At 54.4% G+C, this 15,973-nt stretch overlaps 1 protein-coding gene and 1 long non-coding RNA gene across 2 annotated transcripts; both read right to left on the bottom strand.

The window, feature by feature from the left end:
* Nucleotides 1-1,549: 1,549 nt before the first annotated feature.
* On the bottom strand, nucleotides 1,550-15,835 carry TMEM127 (transmembrane protein 127). Its single transcript, XM_002709557.5, has 4 exons — nucleotides 15,679-15,835; nucleotides 14,955-15,272; nucleotides 4,705-4,869; nucleotides 1,550-4,029 (listed from the first exon to the last, which is right to left on the bottom strand). The coding sequence occupies exons 2-4, from the start codon at nucleotides 15,196-15,198 to the stop codon at nucleotides 3,722-3,724; spliced, it is 717 nt and encodes a 238-aa protein (XP_002709603.1). The 5' UTR covers nucleotides 15,199-15,272; nucleotides 15,679-15,835; the 3' UTR covers nucleotides 1,550-3,721.
* Nucleotides 9,024-14,947, bottom strand: LOC127488186 (uncharacterized). The gene is made up of 2 exons (XR_007915641.2): nucleotides 14,455-14,947; nucleotides 9,024-13,883 (listed from the first exon to the last, which is right to left on the bottom strand). It is a non-coding gene; the product is annotated as an uncharacterized lncRNA (long non-coding RNA).
* Nucleotides 15,836-15,973: the final 138 nt, after the last annotated feature.

Genomic DNA, 15,973 nt, shown 5'->3' with positions numbered 1-15,973 from the left:
TCCCTCACCTTTCCAACCTCCTCCCTCAACCCCATCCTGGCCAATGTGCTTTTGTTTTGCCATCACCTCAGTGGGTCCTCCCCACCCCCAAATACTCTTCCACATCAAGCCCTCGGGGAAGCCTTTCCTAATCAGATCAGAAGTAGCACAGGGGTCTGCACTGTGGCAGCAGGTTAACGCCCTGGCCTGAGGTGCCAGCATCCCACATGGGTGCCGGTTCGTGTCCCGGCTGCTCCACTTCCGATCCAGCTCTCTGCTATGGCTTGGGAAAGCAGAGAGGATGGCCCAAGTGCTTGGGCCCCTGCACCCGCATGGGAGACCAGGAGGAAACTCCTGGCTCCCGGCTTCAGATTGGCCCAGCTCCAGCTGTTGCAGCCAACTGAGTGAAACACTGGATGGAAGACCTCTCTCTCTCTCCCTCTCTGCCTCTCCTCTATGTGTAACTCTTTCAAATAAATAAATATTAAAAAAAAAAAAAAAGTAGCACAGCACTTTCCCATTTCACTCTGCCTCCAGAGACAGGTCCACCTCCTGAACCAGGGCCATAAAAGCCTCACAGACAGGGCACCCATCAGCCACGTCTTTCTTGGGGTAAACTAACAGTGCTTTATGCACAACCAAAGGGGCCCTTCACAAGTGTCCGAATGGACCTGCAGTGACAGCAGGCACATTCCCGGCTCCTGCAAAATGTGTGTATTGTCCCAGGAATGGAAACAGAATCCCAAAGTGGGCTGCTTCGAAAAGGAGCCCTAAGCCCTTTGACCATAGGCTTGGTGTGTGGGGGAGTGCTTGAGGGAGGGACCGGGGAGATTCTGGGCAACCACTGAGGTTTGACACTGCCCTGGAAGAGCTCTGCTGCAGATCACACTCCCACAACGGTTTTTACTCCCATGCCTTTCCCAGTATCCACTCCCAATGTTTCAAAGAAGGGATGGAGCACCAGGCACAGCCTGAAGAAGTCCACTGCCTCCCATACAGTGGCTACAGTTTGAAAGCAGCGGTCTCCTGCAGCTAACCTGGGAATGCAGAGGAGCTCAGGGTTTAAAGTTGAGAACGTGGGCAGAGTCTACTAAGTTGTGGGTGCTAGAAACTTCCTGTTGGAAGCTGTCAGGATCAGGGCACTCCTGGAGGTGAAAGTGGCGTGCATGGAGGGGTAGGTGTTTGGTTTAGTGGTTAAGAAGTAGAGGAGGGTGTATGTCCTGTAGCTGAGGACCTGGGTTTGACTCCCGGCGCCAGCTCCTGACTCCAGCTTCCTGCTAAAGCAGACCCTGGAAAGCAGCAGTGATGGCTCAAGCCATCAGCATCCTGCCACCCGTGAGGGAGAGCTGGATTGAAATCCCAGCTCTCCACTTCAGGCCGCCAGTCACGGAAGGTTTTTGGGGAGTGAAACAGCACAAGGAATGCTGTTTCTCAACCTAAAAAACTGTAAATGCCCTGCACGGAGAAGGCACAGGTACATGCTGATTATGCTTTAAATCATGAGCCGCTTGTCTAAGAGTTAAAGAACAAACCAAATCAGGAGATATGACAGAAAAATGACAGACAGCCATTGGAGTTTACATTCTCATTTGTGGTTTCTGCTGTTTTTGTTTTGCTTTTTAATTTTTTTCCTAGAAAAAAAAAAAAAAAACACACAACCAGGGGAATTTATATGACAAACTATCGGTGTCAGGATGGCTGGGGAAGAGAGAAAGAAAGGCCCGAGGCATGGGAGGCAAATAAAAACCGGGTTCTGAATCACGTGGAACGGTCCACAGGGTCATGTCCAGGTCCTCGTGAGATGACCGGGTCACTTTGGCATGCGTGTTTGGTGCCTGGTCTCCTGGCCTGCCCACTCAGACACCCACAGTCAAAGAGAGCTGGCCACACCTCAGGAATCTGCCAATGACAAACTCAGGGCTTCACAGAAAGTCAGACTTCATTCAGCTCCGTGGCTCTGTGCGCGCCTATCACAGGGCATCGTTCCTTGCCTGACAGAAGAGTCTGGAAGAGCGGAGAGTCACCTTGGGACACACTTTGGCATCACGGCAGTGAACTCCGGGCAGCCTGGTCATCATCACCCACATGGGCATCTGTCCAGACACCTCCTGTCACGTGGCCAAAGACAGACAGGGGCGGGACAGTCCCTTTCCAGCCACAGCTCAGCAGCAGTGTCCATTCTCCAGTCTTGCTTGAACTGCCTGTTGCCTTAAGGGTTGGAGGAGACCGGAATCTGTCTCCTTTCAGCTCAGCACTGGACGTGGATCCCAAAGCCAGTAACTGAACGAGGACAGCTTGGCCATCTGGATCCATATTGGAGGTCTGTCAAGTTGCTCCCACTGTATGTCCCAATGTCAGGGCAGAGAATTCTGCCAGACTTGGAGCTACAGGGCAGCCAGAGTGATGGCTGGGCAAAACAGATCCAGTTCCACACTGTTAGGCCAGAGTACATTTGAGACAGGGAGAGGGGCATGCAGCAAGCTGTAGCCCCCAGTGACAGTCTAGGGGACATGTGAGACCGAAGGCTACGGCCACGCCTGCTTGTCTGACGGGGTGGTTCTGACACCTCATGTGTGGGGCCCGCTGGTTGTGGTTCCTATGTGGAGAATGGTGGGTTCCTGCCCTGCCATGGCCCCTGTTCCTGAACTGAGGCCAGGTTACATCTCAGTGCCGCAGTTCTGAGGAGCACCACGCTGGCCGGCCAGCCAGGCCACAGTCCTCAGCCCCTCGGGGGCCACGCGGCTCTGGGTTCCACAGGAAGGCCCCAGGGAGCCACAGTTAGTGTGGGGTTGGGGGCAGGGACGAACCAGGGAGGAGGGCACACACTGCTGGGAAAGACTCGGGGAGGAAATACTATGGGCTGGAAAGGCGCCGTGGCCCAAAATACTGCAGAGCCAGAAGGAATGGGACACATTTGTGGAAAACAACAGCCTTGTCCCTATTTTAAAAAGAATATTATTGTCGCTGTTGCTTGGTTTTGTTTCCTTGTAAAACCACTCACATTTTAAAAGGCGAAGGGGCTGGGGAGATCAAGTCCCCTTCGCTCTGGTCACGTGTAGGCACCAGCAGGCCTCGGTCTCCTACCAGGTTCTCCTGCCTGGCTCCAGTCACACAAAGCCAAGGGCAGGTCAGGGCAAAGCAAGCGACTGCCCTGCTTCCCAACGGCAATTCCTTCTCCCCATAGAACCAGAACACTTGTGAGGAGAAGTCCAAAGGCTAAAGTGCAGAGAATTCCAAGGAACGGGTGGCCTGGCACTGGGGCACGCAGAGAGGGAATGGTAGGGGGACTGGAGCAGGGGACAGAGCAGGGTCACCCCAGAGCTGCGGCTGTGGAACAAACACTGGTCCTTGTGAAGGAAGTATCCCTTCCCCTGGGCCCTGGTGACACTTTTCTCTGGGGTGTTACTATCAGCAGCTTCCCAAGGAGGGTCTCGGCCCCCCCGATATGGCCTGCAAGGGGAGGAAACTTGTCGGACTATGCCTGGTTGGTAATGACTAGTGAACATGACGGGAGCAGAGGGTGGTAGGAGGGGAAACAGTGCATTATATAAAATCGATGAATCCCAGGTTTTAAGAGCAGGGACACATAGACAACCCTAAAGGCAAAGTCTCTCCTGGGGAAGGTGTGGTGGACATGGTCAGGATCCTACCCGTGAGGCCTGCTGGGACAGGAGCTCCCCTGGGAATGGGAGGAGCTAGAGTTGGGGGAGGGACTGCCATGGAAGAGAGCTTCTGGTTGGCATTAGGGAGTGTAGGCTGGGGGCGGCTGGAATTGGTTGATGACCTCATACTCCGCCGGGTAGGGCTCATTCTCCTCCATCTCAGAGAGCAGCTCCAGCGCCTGCTCCTCCTCCTCTGTAGGGTAGTGGCGCAGGAGGTTGGCTGCTGTGGCCAGGATTGAGGCTCCACCAGCTCCTGCCACCAGGTAGAAGCTGACAGCAAAGGTGACATAGACCTGGGAGCCGTGGTACTTCTTATGTTGCTGCTGCTGGGCCAGGATGAGTTCGGAAGCCCAGTAAGAAAAGCCGATGACGGTGGCACACTGCAGGACTAGGGGATGGAGCGACAGCACAGAGGGCATTAGCCTTTAGCCGGGATGCTTGCTCTCAGCCTCTCTACCCAAACCCCACTCTCAGAGAACCTGCCTGGCTCTAGATCCTGGAAGGAACCCTTGGGACTCCTGACCTGACTCTGGAGACAGCCGTAGGCCCCTACCAGGCCTGTCCCATCTGCCTTGAGAATTTGCAACTGGGATATGAAGGCTGCCAGGTATGCCTGGGTACTTAAAGGGAACGGACAAGGTCATAGGTGCAGGAGCTGGACTGGGCACCACCCCAAGTCCGATGGACATGCCAGCCCAGTCATGAGAGAGACAGTTGGCTGGTTTCCAGGGAAGCAGCCACCCACCCACGTACTCCAGGGGAGACAGCCTGGCTCCTCCCTCATTCCAGGCCCTGAGCTCGATTAAGCTGCAAACACCATGTTTGGAGTGCTGTGAGATTCCCTGTGGGATTCTAACACCACCCCCCCTTCTCCACAGCTGAACTGAATACGTTTGTGATCCTGGCAAGTGTGCAAGCAAATGACTGAAGCAGGCTGCCAACAGCCCCGGTGCTCCGTGAAAAGCTACCGCCTGCTCCTACAAACCAGAGTCCCGCCTGCTGCTCCCAACAGTGTGCACCTCCCAGGCAGTTCCTCCCCACTACAGGCAGGCCCCAGGCTTACCGGTGAGGATATGGGCGAAGGCATAGCGACGGGTGATCTTCAAGGCTGGATGCTTGGGCCCAAAGACATCCAGAAGGAAGGCAGAGAGACTACACAGGATGCCCAGGAAGCAGAAGGCGGCAATGACCCGCAGGAGTAGTACTGTCTGAGGATTCATGCAGAAATCTGGGGGGGGAGAAGCAAATCTTCAGGGCCTCAGGTAACACCCTGATGTAGGCAGTCCCACCTGGGCAGGGGTTGGGGGCCCTCAGCACAGTCCTGGGGGGCTGGGGAGTCCTGGACTGCACTCTCCTAGCACCTGCTCCCAGCTGCTCTGCAGGGGAGCTGGGACAACTTCCACGGGGGCCTTGGTGCAGCCCCACCCACCTCAAGGCTTTCTCGGGCGACAAGACCAGTCTGAAGCAGGACTCCTGCCTGTGCCTACTGTGCTCTTTCAAGCACTTTTAAAGATCCTGAGGATTAACCAGGCAGGTTAACCCACTCTGCCCCAGGATGCTGGGCTGGCCTGAAAGGCTCGCTGACTTCTAAGCTATGACAGAGGTGGCTATAGCCAGAAATCAAATAATGCTGATTCTCCATTCACTCATTCACTCCCTTTTTGCTCCAAAATGAAAGCTGAACTTGACACTACATTAAGCGAAATAAACCAAATTCAGAAGGGACCACTCATGAGCCAGCCAGAACAAATTCATACAGACAGAAAGTAGAACGCTGGTTGGCAGGGCCTGGGGAGGTATCATTGAAGGGATACAGTTTCAGTTTGGGATGATAAAAAATTGTGAAAATGGATGGTGGCCATGGTTGTACAACAACGTGAACACACTTAATGTCACTGAACTGGACACTTGCAATGGCTAAAATGGTAAATGTTATGTATATTTTACCATGGTAAAAAAGAAAAAAAGAAAGGAAAAAAAAAGTTGAAGCAGTTTAGAGAAATGTATACCTACAGGAACGCATTAAATATATTAGGAAAGATGGTAGATTGGACCATCTCATTTCTTTTTACTTCCTCCCTGAGCCCTATTAGAACAAAATAATTTCTTAAAGAATTATTTTATGGGGCTGGCACTATGGCATCGCAGGTAAAGCTGCTTCCTGCAGTGCTGGCATCCCATATGGGTGCTGGTTCGAGTTCCAGCTGCTCCACTTCCCATTCAATACTCTGCTGTGGCCTGGGAAAGCAGTACAAGATGCCCCAAGTCCTTGGGCTCCTGTACCCACATGGGAGACTGGGAAGAAGCTGCTGACTTCAGACTGGCACAGCTCCGGCCATTGCGGCCATCTGGGGAGTGAACCAGCAGATGGAAGACCTCTCTCTCTCTCTCTCTCTCTACCTCCACCTCTCTGTAACTCTGCCTTTTTTTTTTTTTTTTTTTTTTTTTGACAGGCAGAGTGGATAGTGAGAGAGAGAGACAGAGAGAAAGGTCTTCCTTTTGCCGTTGGTTCACCCTCCAATGGCCACCACAGCTGGCACGCTGTGGCTGGCGTACCACGCTGATTCGAAGGCAGGAGTCAGGTGCTTCTCCTGGTCTCCCATGGGGTGCAGGGCCCAAGCACTTGGGCCATCCTTCACTGCCTTCCCGGGCCACAGCAGAGAGCTGGCCTGGAAGAGGGGCAACCCGGAAAGAATCTGGCGCCCCGACCAGGACTAGAACGCCGCTAGGTGGAGGATTAGCCTATTGAGCCGCGGTGCTGGCTAACTCTGCCTTTCAAGTAAATAAATAAATATTTTTTAAAAGGATTATTTTATTTATTTGAAAGGCAGACTGACAGGGTAGGGGTAGAGAACCACTGTGCCACAACACTGACCCCAAGAGAACATTACGAAAAGGCATAAAACCATATGAAAGGAAAAAGAGGTACAAAACAAAATTCTGAAAACTGGGAAGAACAGACCTAGACTTGATAGAGGTGAGGAAAAAAGCCAGCAGGGGAAAAGCAAAGCATCAGCTACGCTTGTACCATAAAGCTCCAGAAGGCTCAGGAACTGACAGCACCGGGGGTGCTCACTCCACCAAACCCAGGAAGGAAACCCAGAAGCAGAAGACACGCCATTCAAGGCACCCCAAGGTTGAGGTGAAGGGAGAGCCCCAGGATGGCAAACACACACCGTTCACACGGGGCAACTTCCGTGCCTTTCCAGGACTTCAATAGCATCTTTTTAAATTTTTTTTCCGAAAGGTACAGTTACAGAGAGAAAAGGAGAGATAGAGGCTGAGAGATCCTCTATCTGCTGGTTCACTCCCCAAATGGCTGCAATGGCTGGAGCCAGGCCAATCTAAAGCCAGCAGCCAGGAGCTTCTTTCGGCTCTCCCATGTGGGTATAGGGGCCCAAGGACTTGGGCCTCCTCTACTGCCTTCCCAGGCCATAGCAGAGAGCTGGATCAGAAGTGAAGCAGCTGAGACTGAACATGGCACCCACATGGGATCCTGGCACAGCAGGCAGAGACTTAACCTACTATGCCACAGCACCAGCCCTGATTTTTTTTTAAAGATTTTATTTATTTATTTGAGAGATAGAGTTATAGACAGTAAGAGGGAGAGACAGAGAAAAAGGTCTTCTGTCTGTTGGTTCACTCCCCAAATGGCCTCAACAGCCAAAGCTGAGCTGATCCGAAAAGCTAGGAGCCAGGAACTTCTTCCAGTCTCCCATGTGGGTGCAGGGGCCCAAGGACTTCAGCCATCTTCCACTGCCTTCCCGGGCCACAGAAGAGAGCTGGATTGGAAGAGGAGCAACCAACCAGAACTAGAACCGGCGCCATATGGGATGCCGGTGCCACAGACGGAGGAGTAACTACTGTACCACCACACCAGCCCCAATTTTTTAAAAAATTTTTTTAAAGATTTATTTTATTTATTTGAAAGGCAAAGTTACAGAGAGAGGTAGAGACAGAGAGATAGAGAGATAGAGATAGAGAGAGAGAGAGAGAGGTCTTCCATCCATGGTTCACTCCCCAGATGGCCGCAACAGCCGGAGCTGCGCTGATCCGAAGCCAGGAGCCAGGAGCTTTTTCCGGGTCTCCCATATGGGTGCGGGGCCCAAGGACTTGGGCCATCTTCCACTGATTTCTCAGGCCATAGCCGAGAGCTGGATTGGAAGAGGAGCAGCCAGGAATCGAACCAGCGCCCATATGGGATGCTGGCACTTCAGGCCAGGGTGTTAAGCTGGTGTGCCACAGCGCCGGCCCCCCCCCCCCTTTTTTTTTTAATTTCAACAAGACACACTGTTGGTTTCCTTTGATGGTTATGCAAACTGCTACAGCTCCCGGAAGTCTACAATAAAGGGTGATCCAGGAAGAAAGTGGGCCAGGATTAAGTATTTCAAGCCTTAATGAAAGTAGGAAATGGGCCTTCATTTTGTTCCCTCCTGTCTTCCAACCTGTGGCAAGCTCTCCTCTCCTTCAGGCCCGTGGGTCATCAAGCGATTTAGGAAACTCGGGAAAGGGCTGGCAAGACTCGGACTACAGGTTTCTTTCCCAAATCCTGACCTTGGGCTAAGAGTTGGAGCAGTGATCAGGAGTTTAGTGCACATCTGAATTATGGGGGTGACAGCTGAAAACATGTTCCCTGATCCCCAGACAGTCCGACTGTAGGTCTGGAGCAGGGCCTTGGAATCTAGAGTTCAAAATGCAGCCCAGGTAATCCCCTGCAGGTGGTCCCAGCCTTACACAGCAAACAAAACAAAACAAAAAACCCCACTGATCCCAGACTCCAAAGATGAACTGATGTAAAGTTCAAGAACCTGGGCAGAGGACCTAAACCTAAGCAAGCAGACTCAACACCAGGGTGTCCTGCGTAGGAGGAGCCCCTGGACCTGTGTGACCACGCATGTGGAGCCTGCCTCAGGGTTAAATCCATCAGCAGATGCTGCCTGGGCTCAAACAAGGTCCTCATGCTTGTGTCTGGCACCAGGTCCCCCATTCTTGTCTACGGACCATCTGTTTTGGGACCAGGCATCCAGGCTGAGCGACTGCCTACTGTCAGGAAGCTTGCCTGTGCAGGAGCCCCGCCAGCGCCAGCGCCAGCGCCAGCACCAGCACCAGCCTTTGTTTAATCTAACCCCACACAGCCTCAGTGCTATGGGCCTGCACAGTCCAGACACCCACAGGTCCTCACTGGAAGAAAAGCTCTAGGAGACAGGACTAACCCCTGCCTTTACTTGGAATATTGTTAAAAACTCCCTGCGATAGTTCTTCCTGGCGCCCAGGTGGCACGTGGCAGGTACCAACAGAACCAAAGTGCCCACTCAGTGCCTCTGAGCATGACCGGCCAGAGGCAGGCTGCACGGGCTCGCGTCACCCGCTGCTCTGCGGCTGGCTGGGATGGCACTTGCCTTGCTTAATGCCCCCTGGCACTCTGAGGATGGGGACATGTGGGACTTCAGAAGGCCTGTACTTGGATTCTTCTGCTAGGTGGTGAGCACAGGAAGTCTTTGTTGTCCTTAAAAATGTACACTTACGATATACACTGTGCCACTTATTTTATTTTTATTAAAGATTTATTTATTAATTTATTATTTCCCACCCTCAGAGCGACAGAGAGAGTGGGAAAGACTGAGAGAGAGAGAAGGAGAGCAGGAGGGAGGGAGGGAAACTTCCATCAACTGGTTCAAACCCCAAAAAGGCCACAACAGCCAGCTCTGGGCCTGGTAGAAGTCAGGAGCCAGGAGCATCCTGGACTCGCATCTGGGTGGCAGGGGCCCAAGCACTTGGGCCATTGTCTGCTGTCTTCCCAGGTGCATCAGCAGGAAGTTGGATCTGAAGCAAAGCAGTCAGGACTGAAACTGGCGCTCCAATATGGGAGGGCAGCACTGCAAGCAGCAGCTTAGCCCGTCTCTCCACAATGCTGGCCAGTAACACACTTGTTCCAGTGGAGGACAGATACACGGTACAAAGCTTCACAGGTGATGTCCCTCTCCTTCCAGGTGTCCTCTGACCGACCCCAGAACAAACACTGCTGGAGCTACCTTGCACACACAGATCAATCAAAAGTTTGGGGCGGATGTTGTGATGCAGTGGTTATGCTTAGGACGACCACATCCCAAGGAAGAATGCCTGGTTCAAGTCCTGCTACTCCACATCTGCAATGCACCTTCCCACTAAGGTGCCTGGGAGGCAGCAGATGATGCCCAAACACTCGGGTTCCTGCCACCCATGTAGGAGACCTGGATAGAGTTCCTGGCTCCTGACTTCAGCCTGTCCTATCCCTGGCTGTTGTGGGCATCTGTGCAGTGAACCAGTGGATGGAAAATCTGTTTCTCTGTATCTCCCTCTCTCTGCGTCATTCTGCCCTTCAAATAAATAGATAAATCTTTTAACAAATGCTATTTTAAAAAAATGTTCCTGGAGCCTGCATTGTGGCATAGTGGGTTAAGCTGCTGCCTGCAACACTGACATCCCATATGGGCATTGGTTCAAGTCCCGGCTGCTCCGCTTACAATCCAGCTCCCTGTTAATGGCCTGGAAAAGCAGTGGATCACGGCCCAAGTGCTTGGGCCTCTGCACCCTTGTGGGAGACACAAATGGAATTCTAGGCTCCTGACTGTTGTGGCCATTTGGGGGAGTGAACCAGCAGATGGAAGATCAATCTCTTTCTGTAAGTCTTTCAAATAAACAAATAAATCTTTAAAAAAAAAAAAAAAAGTTCTCTCTGTGAATCCTTGTTGTCCACTCTGGCCGGGGCGGGGTGTGTGGTGTGGTTTATCACACAGCTCAGATGAAAGTCGACTCTAAGAGATTAGGTTGACTTTGTCAAGGTCACACAGAGTTAGACTCCAAATGTCAGTGAGGGCCCCCTGTACTGACCAGCTCCGAATCACCCAGCCCCTGAGCCAGCCACTTTATTTTTTCCCTGATGGAGATAACCAATCAAGTCCTCAAGAGCTGTGTTTGAACAGCCAGAAGCTGATACCGTCAGAGACAGCGGCAACCCGCAAGGCCAGCAGCTGCTGAGCTTACAAAAGGAACCGTGTGGGCTACGAAATCTCAAAAAAGAAAAAAAAAAAGGCAAGAAAGGTCTGGGCCACTGTGCAACAAAGAATGTCCACATGGGCAATTACTGGACGAAACCTATTGGGGTGGTGTTGAAGCCTGGGCAGCACTCAGGCCCTCCAGTCCAGCTCCGGAACATGCTCAGGACACCAGCAGAGCTCTGGACCTGGAGCCAAGTCCTCGGCTGGCCACAGGATATGTGTGGTCACAGGCTATGTGTTACCTTGAGCAGGTCACTTTCTGGGAGGGTCAGCTGACGCGATGCTGTGACACAGCAGCCCCCTGTACTGGGACTGCCCCGGCCACTGGTGTGCCTCTACTTGCTACCCCAAAACTTCAACGACACACATCAATCAGTGTGGGCCAGACAAGGAGCCCACAAAGCCAGACTCAGGGGCTGCCCACCAGACTGAAAATGGGGTACTTCGCGAAAAGCGACTTTTGACCCAAAATTCCAACACATTTTGTTTCAACGTTAAACTGCTTTCCTCTGTTCCAAAGCTGTGACTTAAACAAACCCTCCGGTTCAGTAGGGAAAGCAAACAGGAAATTCCCTCTGGGGGTGCTCATGGATGCCCCAGAGCCTGCCCGCTAACAGGCGGGCTTTCCTCAAAGGATTTCTGTGCACCCAAGAAGGCCAGGCAGTTCCCGGGGCGTACAGGACGCAGCTCAGAGCCTCCCCTGGGCTCAGCAGCTCGGCATCTTTCTCCCCTCCCTTCCCGGACAGCAGTACAGCAGGGCAGGCCACAAACACCAGCTCTCTTGAGAGCATGGCTAGACAAACAAAGCCCCAGAGGTGCTGCACGGGTGACTTTACTTGTGGGACAGAAATGGTACACAGGGCTGGGTCTGTAAATTTGACCCGGTGGTTCAGGGGACAACACTTGGGCAAAACGCACGGCACACCCTCTCCTCCAGTTGTGCTCCGGCCTGTTTATTTTGGTGCACATGGCTTGCCGGTCCTCTCCAGTCATCAGGGAAGAAGGCAGCTACTGTGTAATAGGATCCCATGGAACTGACTTTGCCCAAGGTCACTGGTGAGTCACCGGCTGGGTTTGTTTTGAAGGCCCTGGCTCTTCCCGTCTACCTGTCCCTTGCTCTAACTCATGCCTGACCCACATAGGCTGCGGCAGGAAGGCAAATGTGGCTCCTGACCAGCTTCCTGCTTCTGTCCCATCTCCCTGCCTCCTTGCTGGGATCCCTGTTGGAGGAGCTCCCCCACTGCCCCAGGCCTTCTCTGTGTATCCATCCCACCCGCACAGCCCTCCCACTGTGACTCCAGCTTTCAGACAGGCCTCCGACACAGGCCACCAACAGGGCCATCTGGTGCCAGCTCCGTAATCCCACAGATACCAATGGTCTTAATCTGGAGACAGGCCTTGCAGGCCCTGGAAGTGCCAGCTGCACCTGTCACCACCCTGCAGGCACACAGGCCCTCCCTGGAAGGCCCTTGATCTTCCAGAGGCTACTGACAAGCATGAGTCACCTGACTTCAAATCCAGCACTTCCTCATTCTCCAAATATGCTTCCTGAGGCTGTTGGTGGCACTGTCATTCGCCGGTGGCACTGTCATTTGCCGGCCACACTGCAGCAGCAGGTAGGGTGTGGCGCTCCCCCTCCCCAGGACCACTGGAGACCCCAACAAGTCTCTGGACCTGGGCTGGGGTGAAAGATCTCTGAGAGACACAAGCACCCCTTTAGGGGAGAGAGAGAATTCAGAACGGAGTCTTTTAAGCCAGCCTGCGTCTGCTACAGCCTCGGAGGCCTGGGAATGACAGTGGGAGGGTGAATGGCTCTGCCATTACCAATCCGAGCCCAAACATGGAGGCCATGTGCAATAAAACAAAGTTCGGCTTCTGCTGGGCTTGTGATAAAAGCTCAATGAGAACAGAGAAATGAAGAGCCTCGGGCAGCTCTAAAGGAAGTGGCAAAGCAAGCTGGAGCACGCTTGGCAGGCTGGTCAGGGGATGGACTTCAGAGCAGTTGTGTGCTACGGAGCTCCCTGAGCCGAGACCTTCGCAAAGCACAGCTGAAGGCAGTAGCTACCAAGTCAGGACGTTCTGTAGGAGCAACAGAAAGCAGGCAGGAACGTGCTCAGCACCATGTCAACATGGGCGTTCAGGCAGGGGCTGAGTGGTGACCAGCTAGCCTGCCCTCCCTCTGGAGCGTCTGTAGGAGCCGTGTGCCCCCAGCTCTGCTCCCTCAGGCTTCCAGGTCAGGACATCTCTCTGCCCTGCAGATTAGCACAGCACACAGGACACCCGTGTCTGAAGACCGTATGCCTGGGCACTCAAAACCCAACAAGTACAGAGACAAGGGGGAGGAGAAGCAGTTAGGGACCTCCTGGGTCCCCAGCTTCTCCTGTGATAGCTTGGGGGGCACCAGGGTCAACTTTCTAATCAATGGGCACCAAATGTTCCTAGTGTGCAACCGCCAAGGAGAGGGCCACAGCTGCCCAGGCAGAAACTACACAAGGGCTAATGTGAGCAAATGTACTGTCAAGGTTAAGGCCACGTGCTTTATGAAAGACAGAGTCCGACCTGAGTAATTTCTTAGAAAGGGTACATAGATATGTGAACAAATGAGAGGCTGCAGCAAGAGTTCATTTCTATTTTTAATGTGGCTTTGACAAGGATGCCCTTGCACACCTAGGTGGGATGCTCACGAGCTCACTTTTCTACAGCTGAGGTGAATCAAAGGGTAGGGACTGTGAGTGACACGGCATCACTTCATGCTGGCATGAGAGATGCGAGGGAGCCCCAGCTACGCCAACCCCAGCTGGGTGGCAGGGGGCATCACTTTGCTTTTCTGAGCCCCAGCTCCCCAGATCTCAGAAATAACGATGAGACCTGATCGCCTCTTGCTCCATCACAAGAAACTTCCAGGGACGATCTGCCAAGGAGGGGCGTGGTGAACGGTCTCCCAGCTCCTGGGTGACACTGAACTCTCAAGCACTGAACCACCAGAGACCGATGCCGAATTAACAGACGGTGGCAGCTGTGTTTCAGGGAAAGCCAAGTGCAGGGAACTGTGCTGAGGGAAAGCCGACCAGACGCACTCCAACTCCACGGCCTTTAAGCTGTCAGCTACATGGCAGAGAAAAAGCTGCCAGCACCAAGCCTCCTTCACGGGCCTGATTTCGGCTTTCATGAGCCAATCCAGCCAATGGTATCATCCAGGTGAGATCTGGGAACAAACCAGAAAAGCTCCCAACCTGTGCTCCGTAAGATCGCCCTAAAGCTTCTAGAACTCTAGAGAGAAGCAAAATGTTGAAAGAAGGCTCAGAGACAGACAACATGGGGAAGGAGATGAGGCTTTTCCGCCTTCTTCACCTTGAAGAGGTGGGCTATAGCCCAGGGCACAGAGAGGCACAGGGGCCGTTTGGCCAATTCTAGTGCCTGAATCTGTCAAGAGGCAACATGTAGATATTTCACAGGAAGGGCTTCCAACATGCAGGGCAGCGACATCTGGAATGCCTCCTCACCAGTGACGGCACAGGTGGAAAGCACGAAGGCCTTCAAGAAAGGCTCAAAAAGACTTCGGGGTGATGAACTGTGCTGTGACTAGGGACTGTGTGGGCAGCACACACCATTTTCACATAAAAACCAGGTGCTGCCACCCTGCCCTCACAAGGCCTTCACCCTCACCGAGGGACGCGGGACTGGGCAGGATGGGCGCGGGGGCTCCCAAGGATCCACCTTCCCGAAGGCACTGGCCTCCCTTTCAGTAAACTGAACAGTCACTTTCCTCTGCCTACCTGGTGGAGAAGCAGGAGGACCACAGTCAGGCGCACCTGTAATGGTTGCAAAGACTCACGTCCAACTCTTACTGATGCGGGCAACGGAACTGAGTTCTGATGACCTAAAACGCCACGAGCTCTCTTGTTCCTCTAGTAAAAATCCAATCACCATACAACTCTAAAGTATCTTTTTAAACCTATTCATACTGGAAGCTCCCTTGTCTCCACCCATCAGTCCAGAGCGGCTTTCCTGCATCCCACAGGTTCCTTAGAAGGGAGCAGCTGGTTGTGATACCCAGCGCCCTTCCTCCCGCAGAAGCCTAAAATAGCAGCAGTCCGGATTAGCATGGCTGTGAGAAGGTGCATTGCTGAATAACATCAGATTTAATGAGGTGCCCGGACCCCAAACAGAGCCACCTGGTGGGCAGGAACACCAGGCAGGAATGGGGCCGTTTCCTTCCACCAAGTGCCTGGCCCTGGTCAGCTCCGCTCCCCACCCAGGCCCGGAGCGCCCTCACCTTTCAGCAGGTCCGGGTGCACGTAGCCCAGAACATCCGAGACCCCCAGCTCTTGGCGGGAACAGGTGCCTCCGTGGATGTGCAACCAGGCGGGCTCGGCGAGAGCAGTGCACAGCGCGGTGATGGACAGGGCGCCAGGCAGGGCCGAGGCCAGGCTACGCTCCGGCTGCTTGGGCACAGAGCTGCCTCCCGGGCTCCTCCGCCGGCGCCCGCCGGGCAGCCCTGCGCCTCCGGGGGCGTACATGCCCGGGGCCGCCCGCCGTCGCTCTGCGGTCGCTGCTGGTAGCCGCCGACCTCCGCGGGGCGCGCAGAGCCTGCCTGTCCCGGGAAGAGCAATGCGCTAGGTTCGCAGCCGGTGAGGCCGGCGGAGGGCTGTCAGGGCCGACCCGGGAGGATGGGGGTTGGAACCAGGGATGAGAGGAGAGGGGAGGGCTGCGGCGATTTGGGGGGCGGGGACAGAGGACTTTGGAACAGGGGTGTGGGAGGAGGACCTGCAGAGGGCCAGCGACCAGGTTGGGTCTTGGCAAACTACGGTGACGGGGAGGAGGTACCGGGGCTCGGCTACGAGGAGGCAGAAGACCCGGACGCGGGGTCTCGGCCAGAGGGTGCTGGGAGGGGGCGGAGGACCAGGCTGGGCCGCAGGGACTGGGGATCTGGGACCGGCACTTTGGGGTGCCACCTGAGCAGAGGAAGGACCCTCCCCAGGCGACTCCCTGTTCCTCACCGGTCAGCAGGCCTCAAGGCTGGGATGGCGCCGCTCCGCCCCGTCACGGGCTCCTCTGCTGCCCGGGGCCGAGCGATCCCAGGCCCCAATCCCGCAACGCCCGGACCGACCCAGCCGATCCACTTCCGGCTTCCTCCTCCTCTGCCTCCGCCTCCTCGGGCTCCCCGCCCCGGCCCTCGCGCGCGTCACGGCCCGGGCGCGCCGCCGGCTCTGTGCGCAGGGCCTCATGGGACTGGTAGTTCGGGGCGGTCCCCCGATGGTTTCCGGGGATAGGGGTGAGGAGAGCGACTACAAC

The sequence above is a fragment of the Oryctolagus cuniculus genome, chromosome 2 (assembly GCF_964237555.1).
Source record: "Oryctolagus cuniculus chromosome 2, mOryCun1.1, whole genome shotgun sequence".
Lineage (NCBI taxonomy): Eukaryota > Metazoa > Chordata > Mammalia > Lagomorpha > Leporidae > Oryctolagus > Oryctolagus cuniculus.
Note: the sequence above shows the minus strand (reverse complement) of the source record. Positions and strands in the feature narration are given on the sequence as shown.

Excerpts from the sequence above, each read along its gene's own strand:
- TMEM127 (XM_002709557.5), bottom strand. The coding sequence starts at position 15,198 with ATGTACGCCCCCGGAGGCGCAGGGCTGCCCGGCGGGCGCCGGCGGAGG. Across the intron at positions 4,870-14,954 it reads GCACCCGGACCTGCTGAAAG|ATTTCTGCATGAATCCTCAG; the intron begins GTGAGGGCGCTC and ends CTCCCCCCCCAG. Across the intron at positions 4,030-4,704 it reads CTTCGCCCATATCCTCACCG|TCCTGCAGTGTGCCACCGTC; the intron begins GTAAGCCTGGGG and ends TCCATCCCCTAG.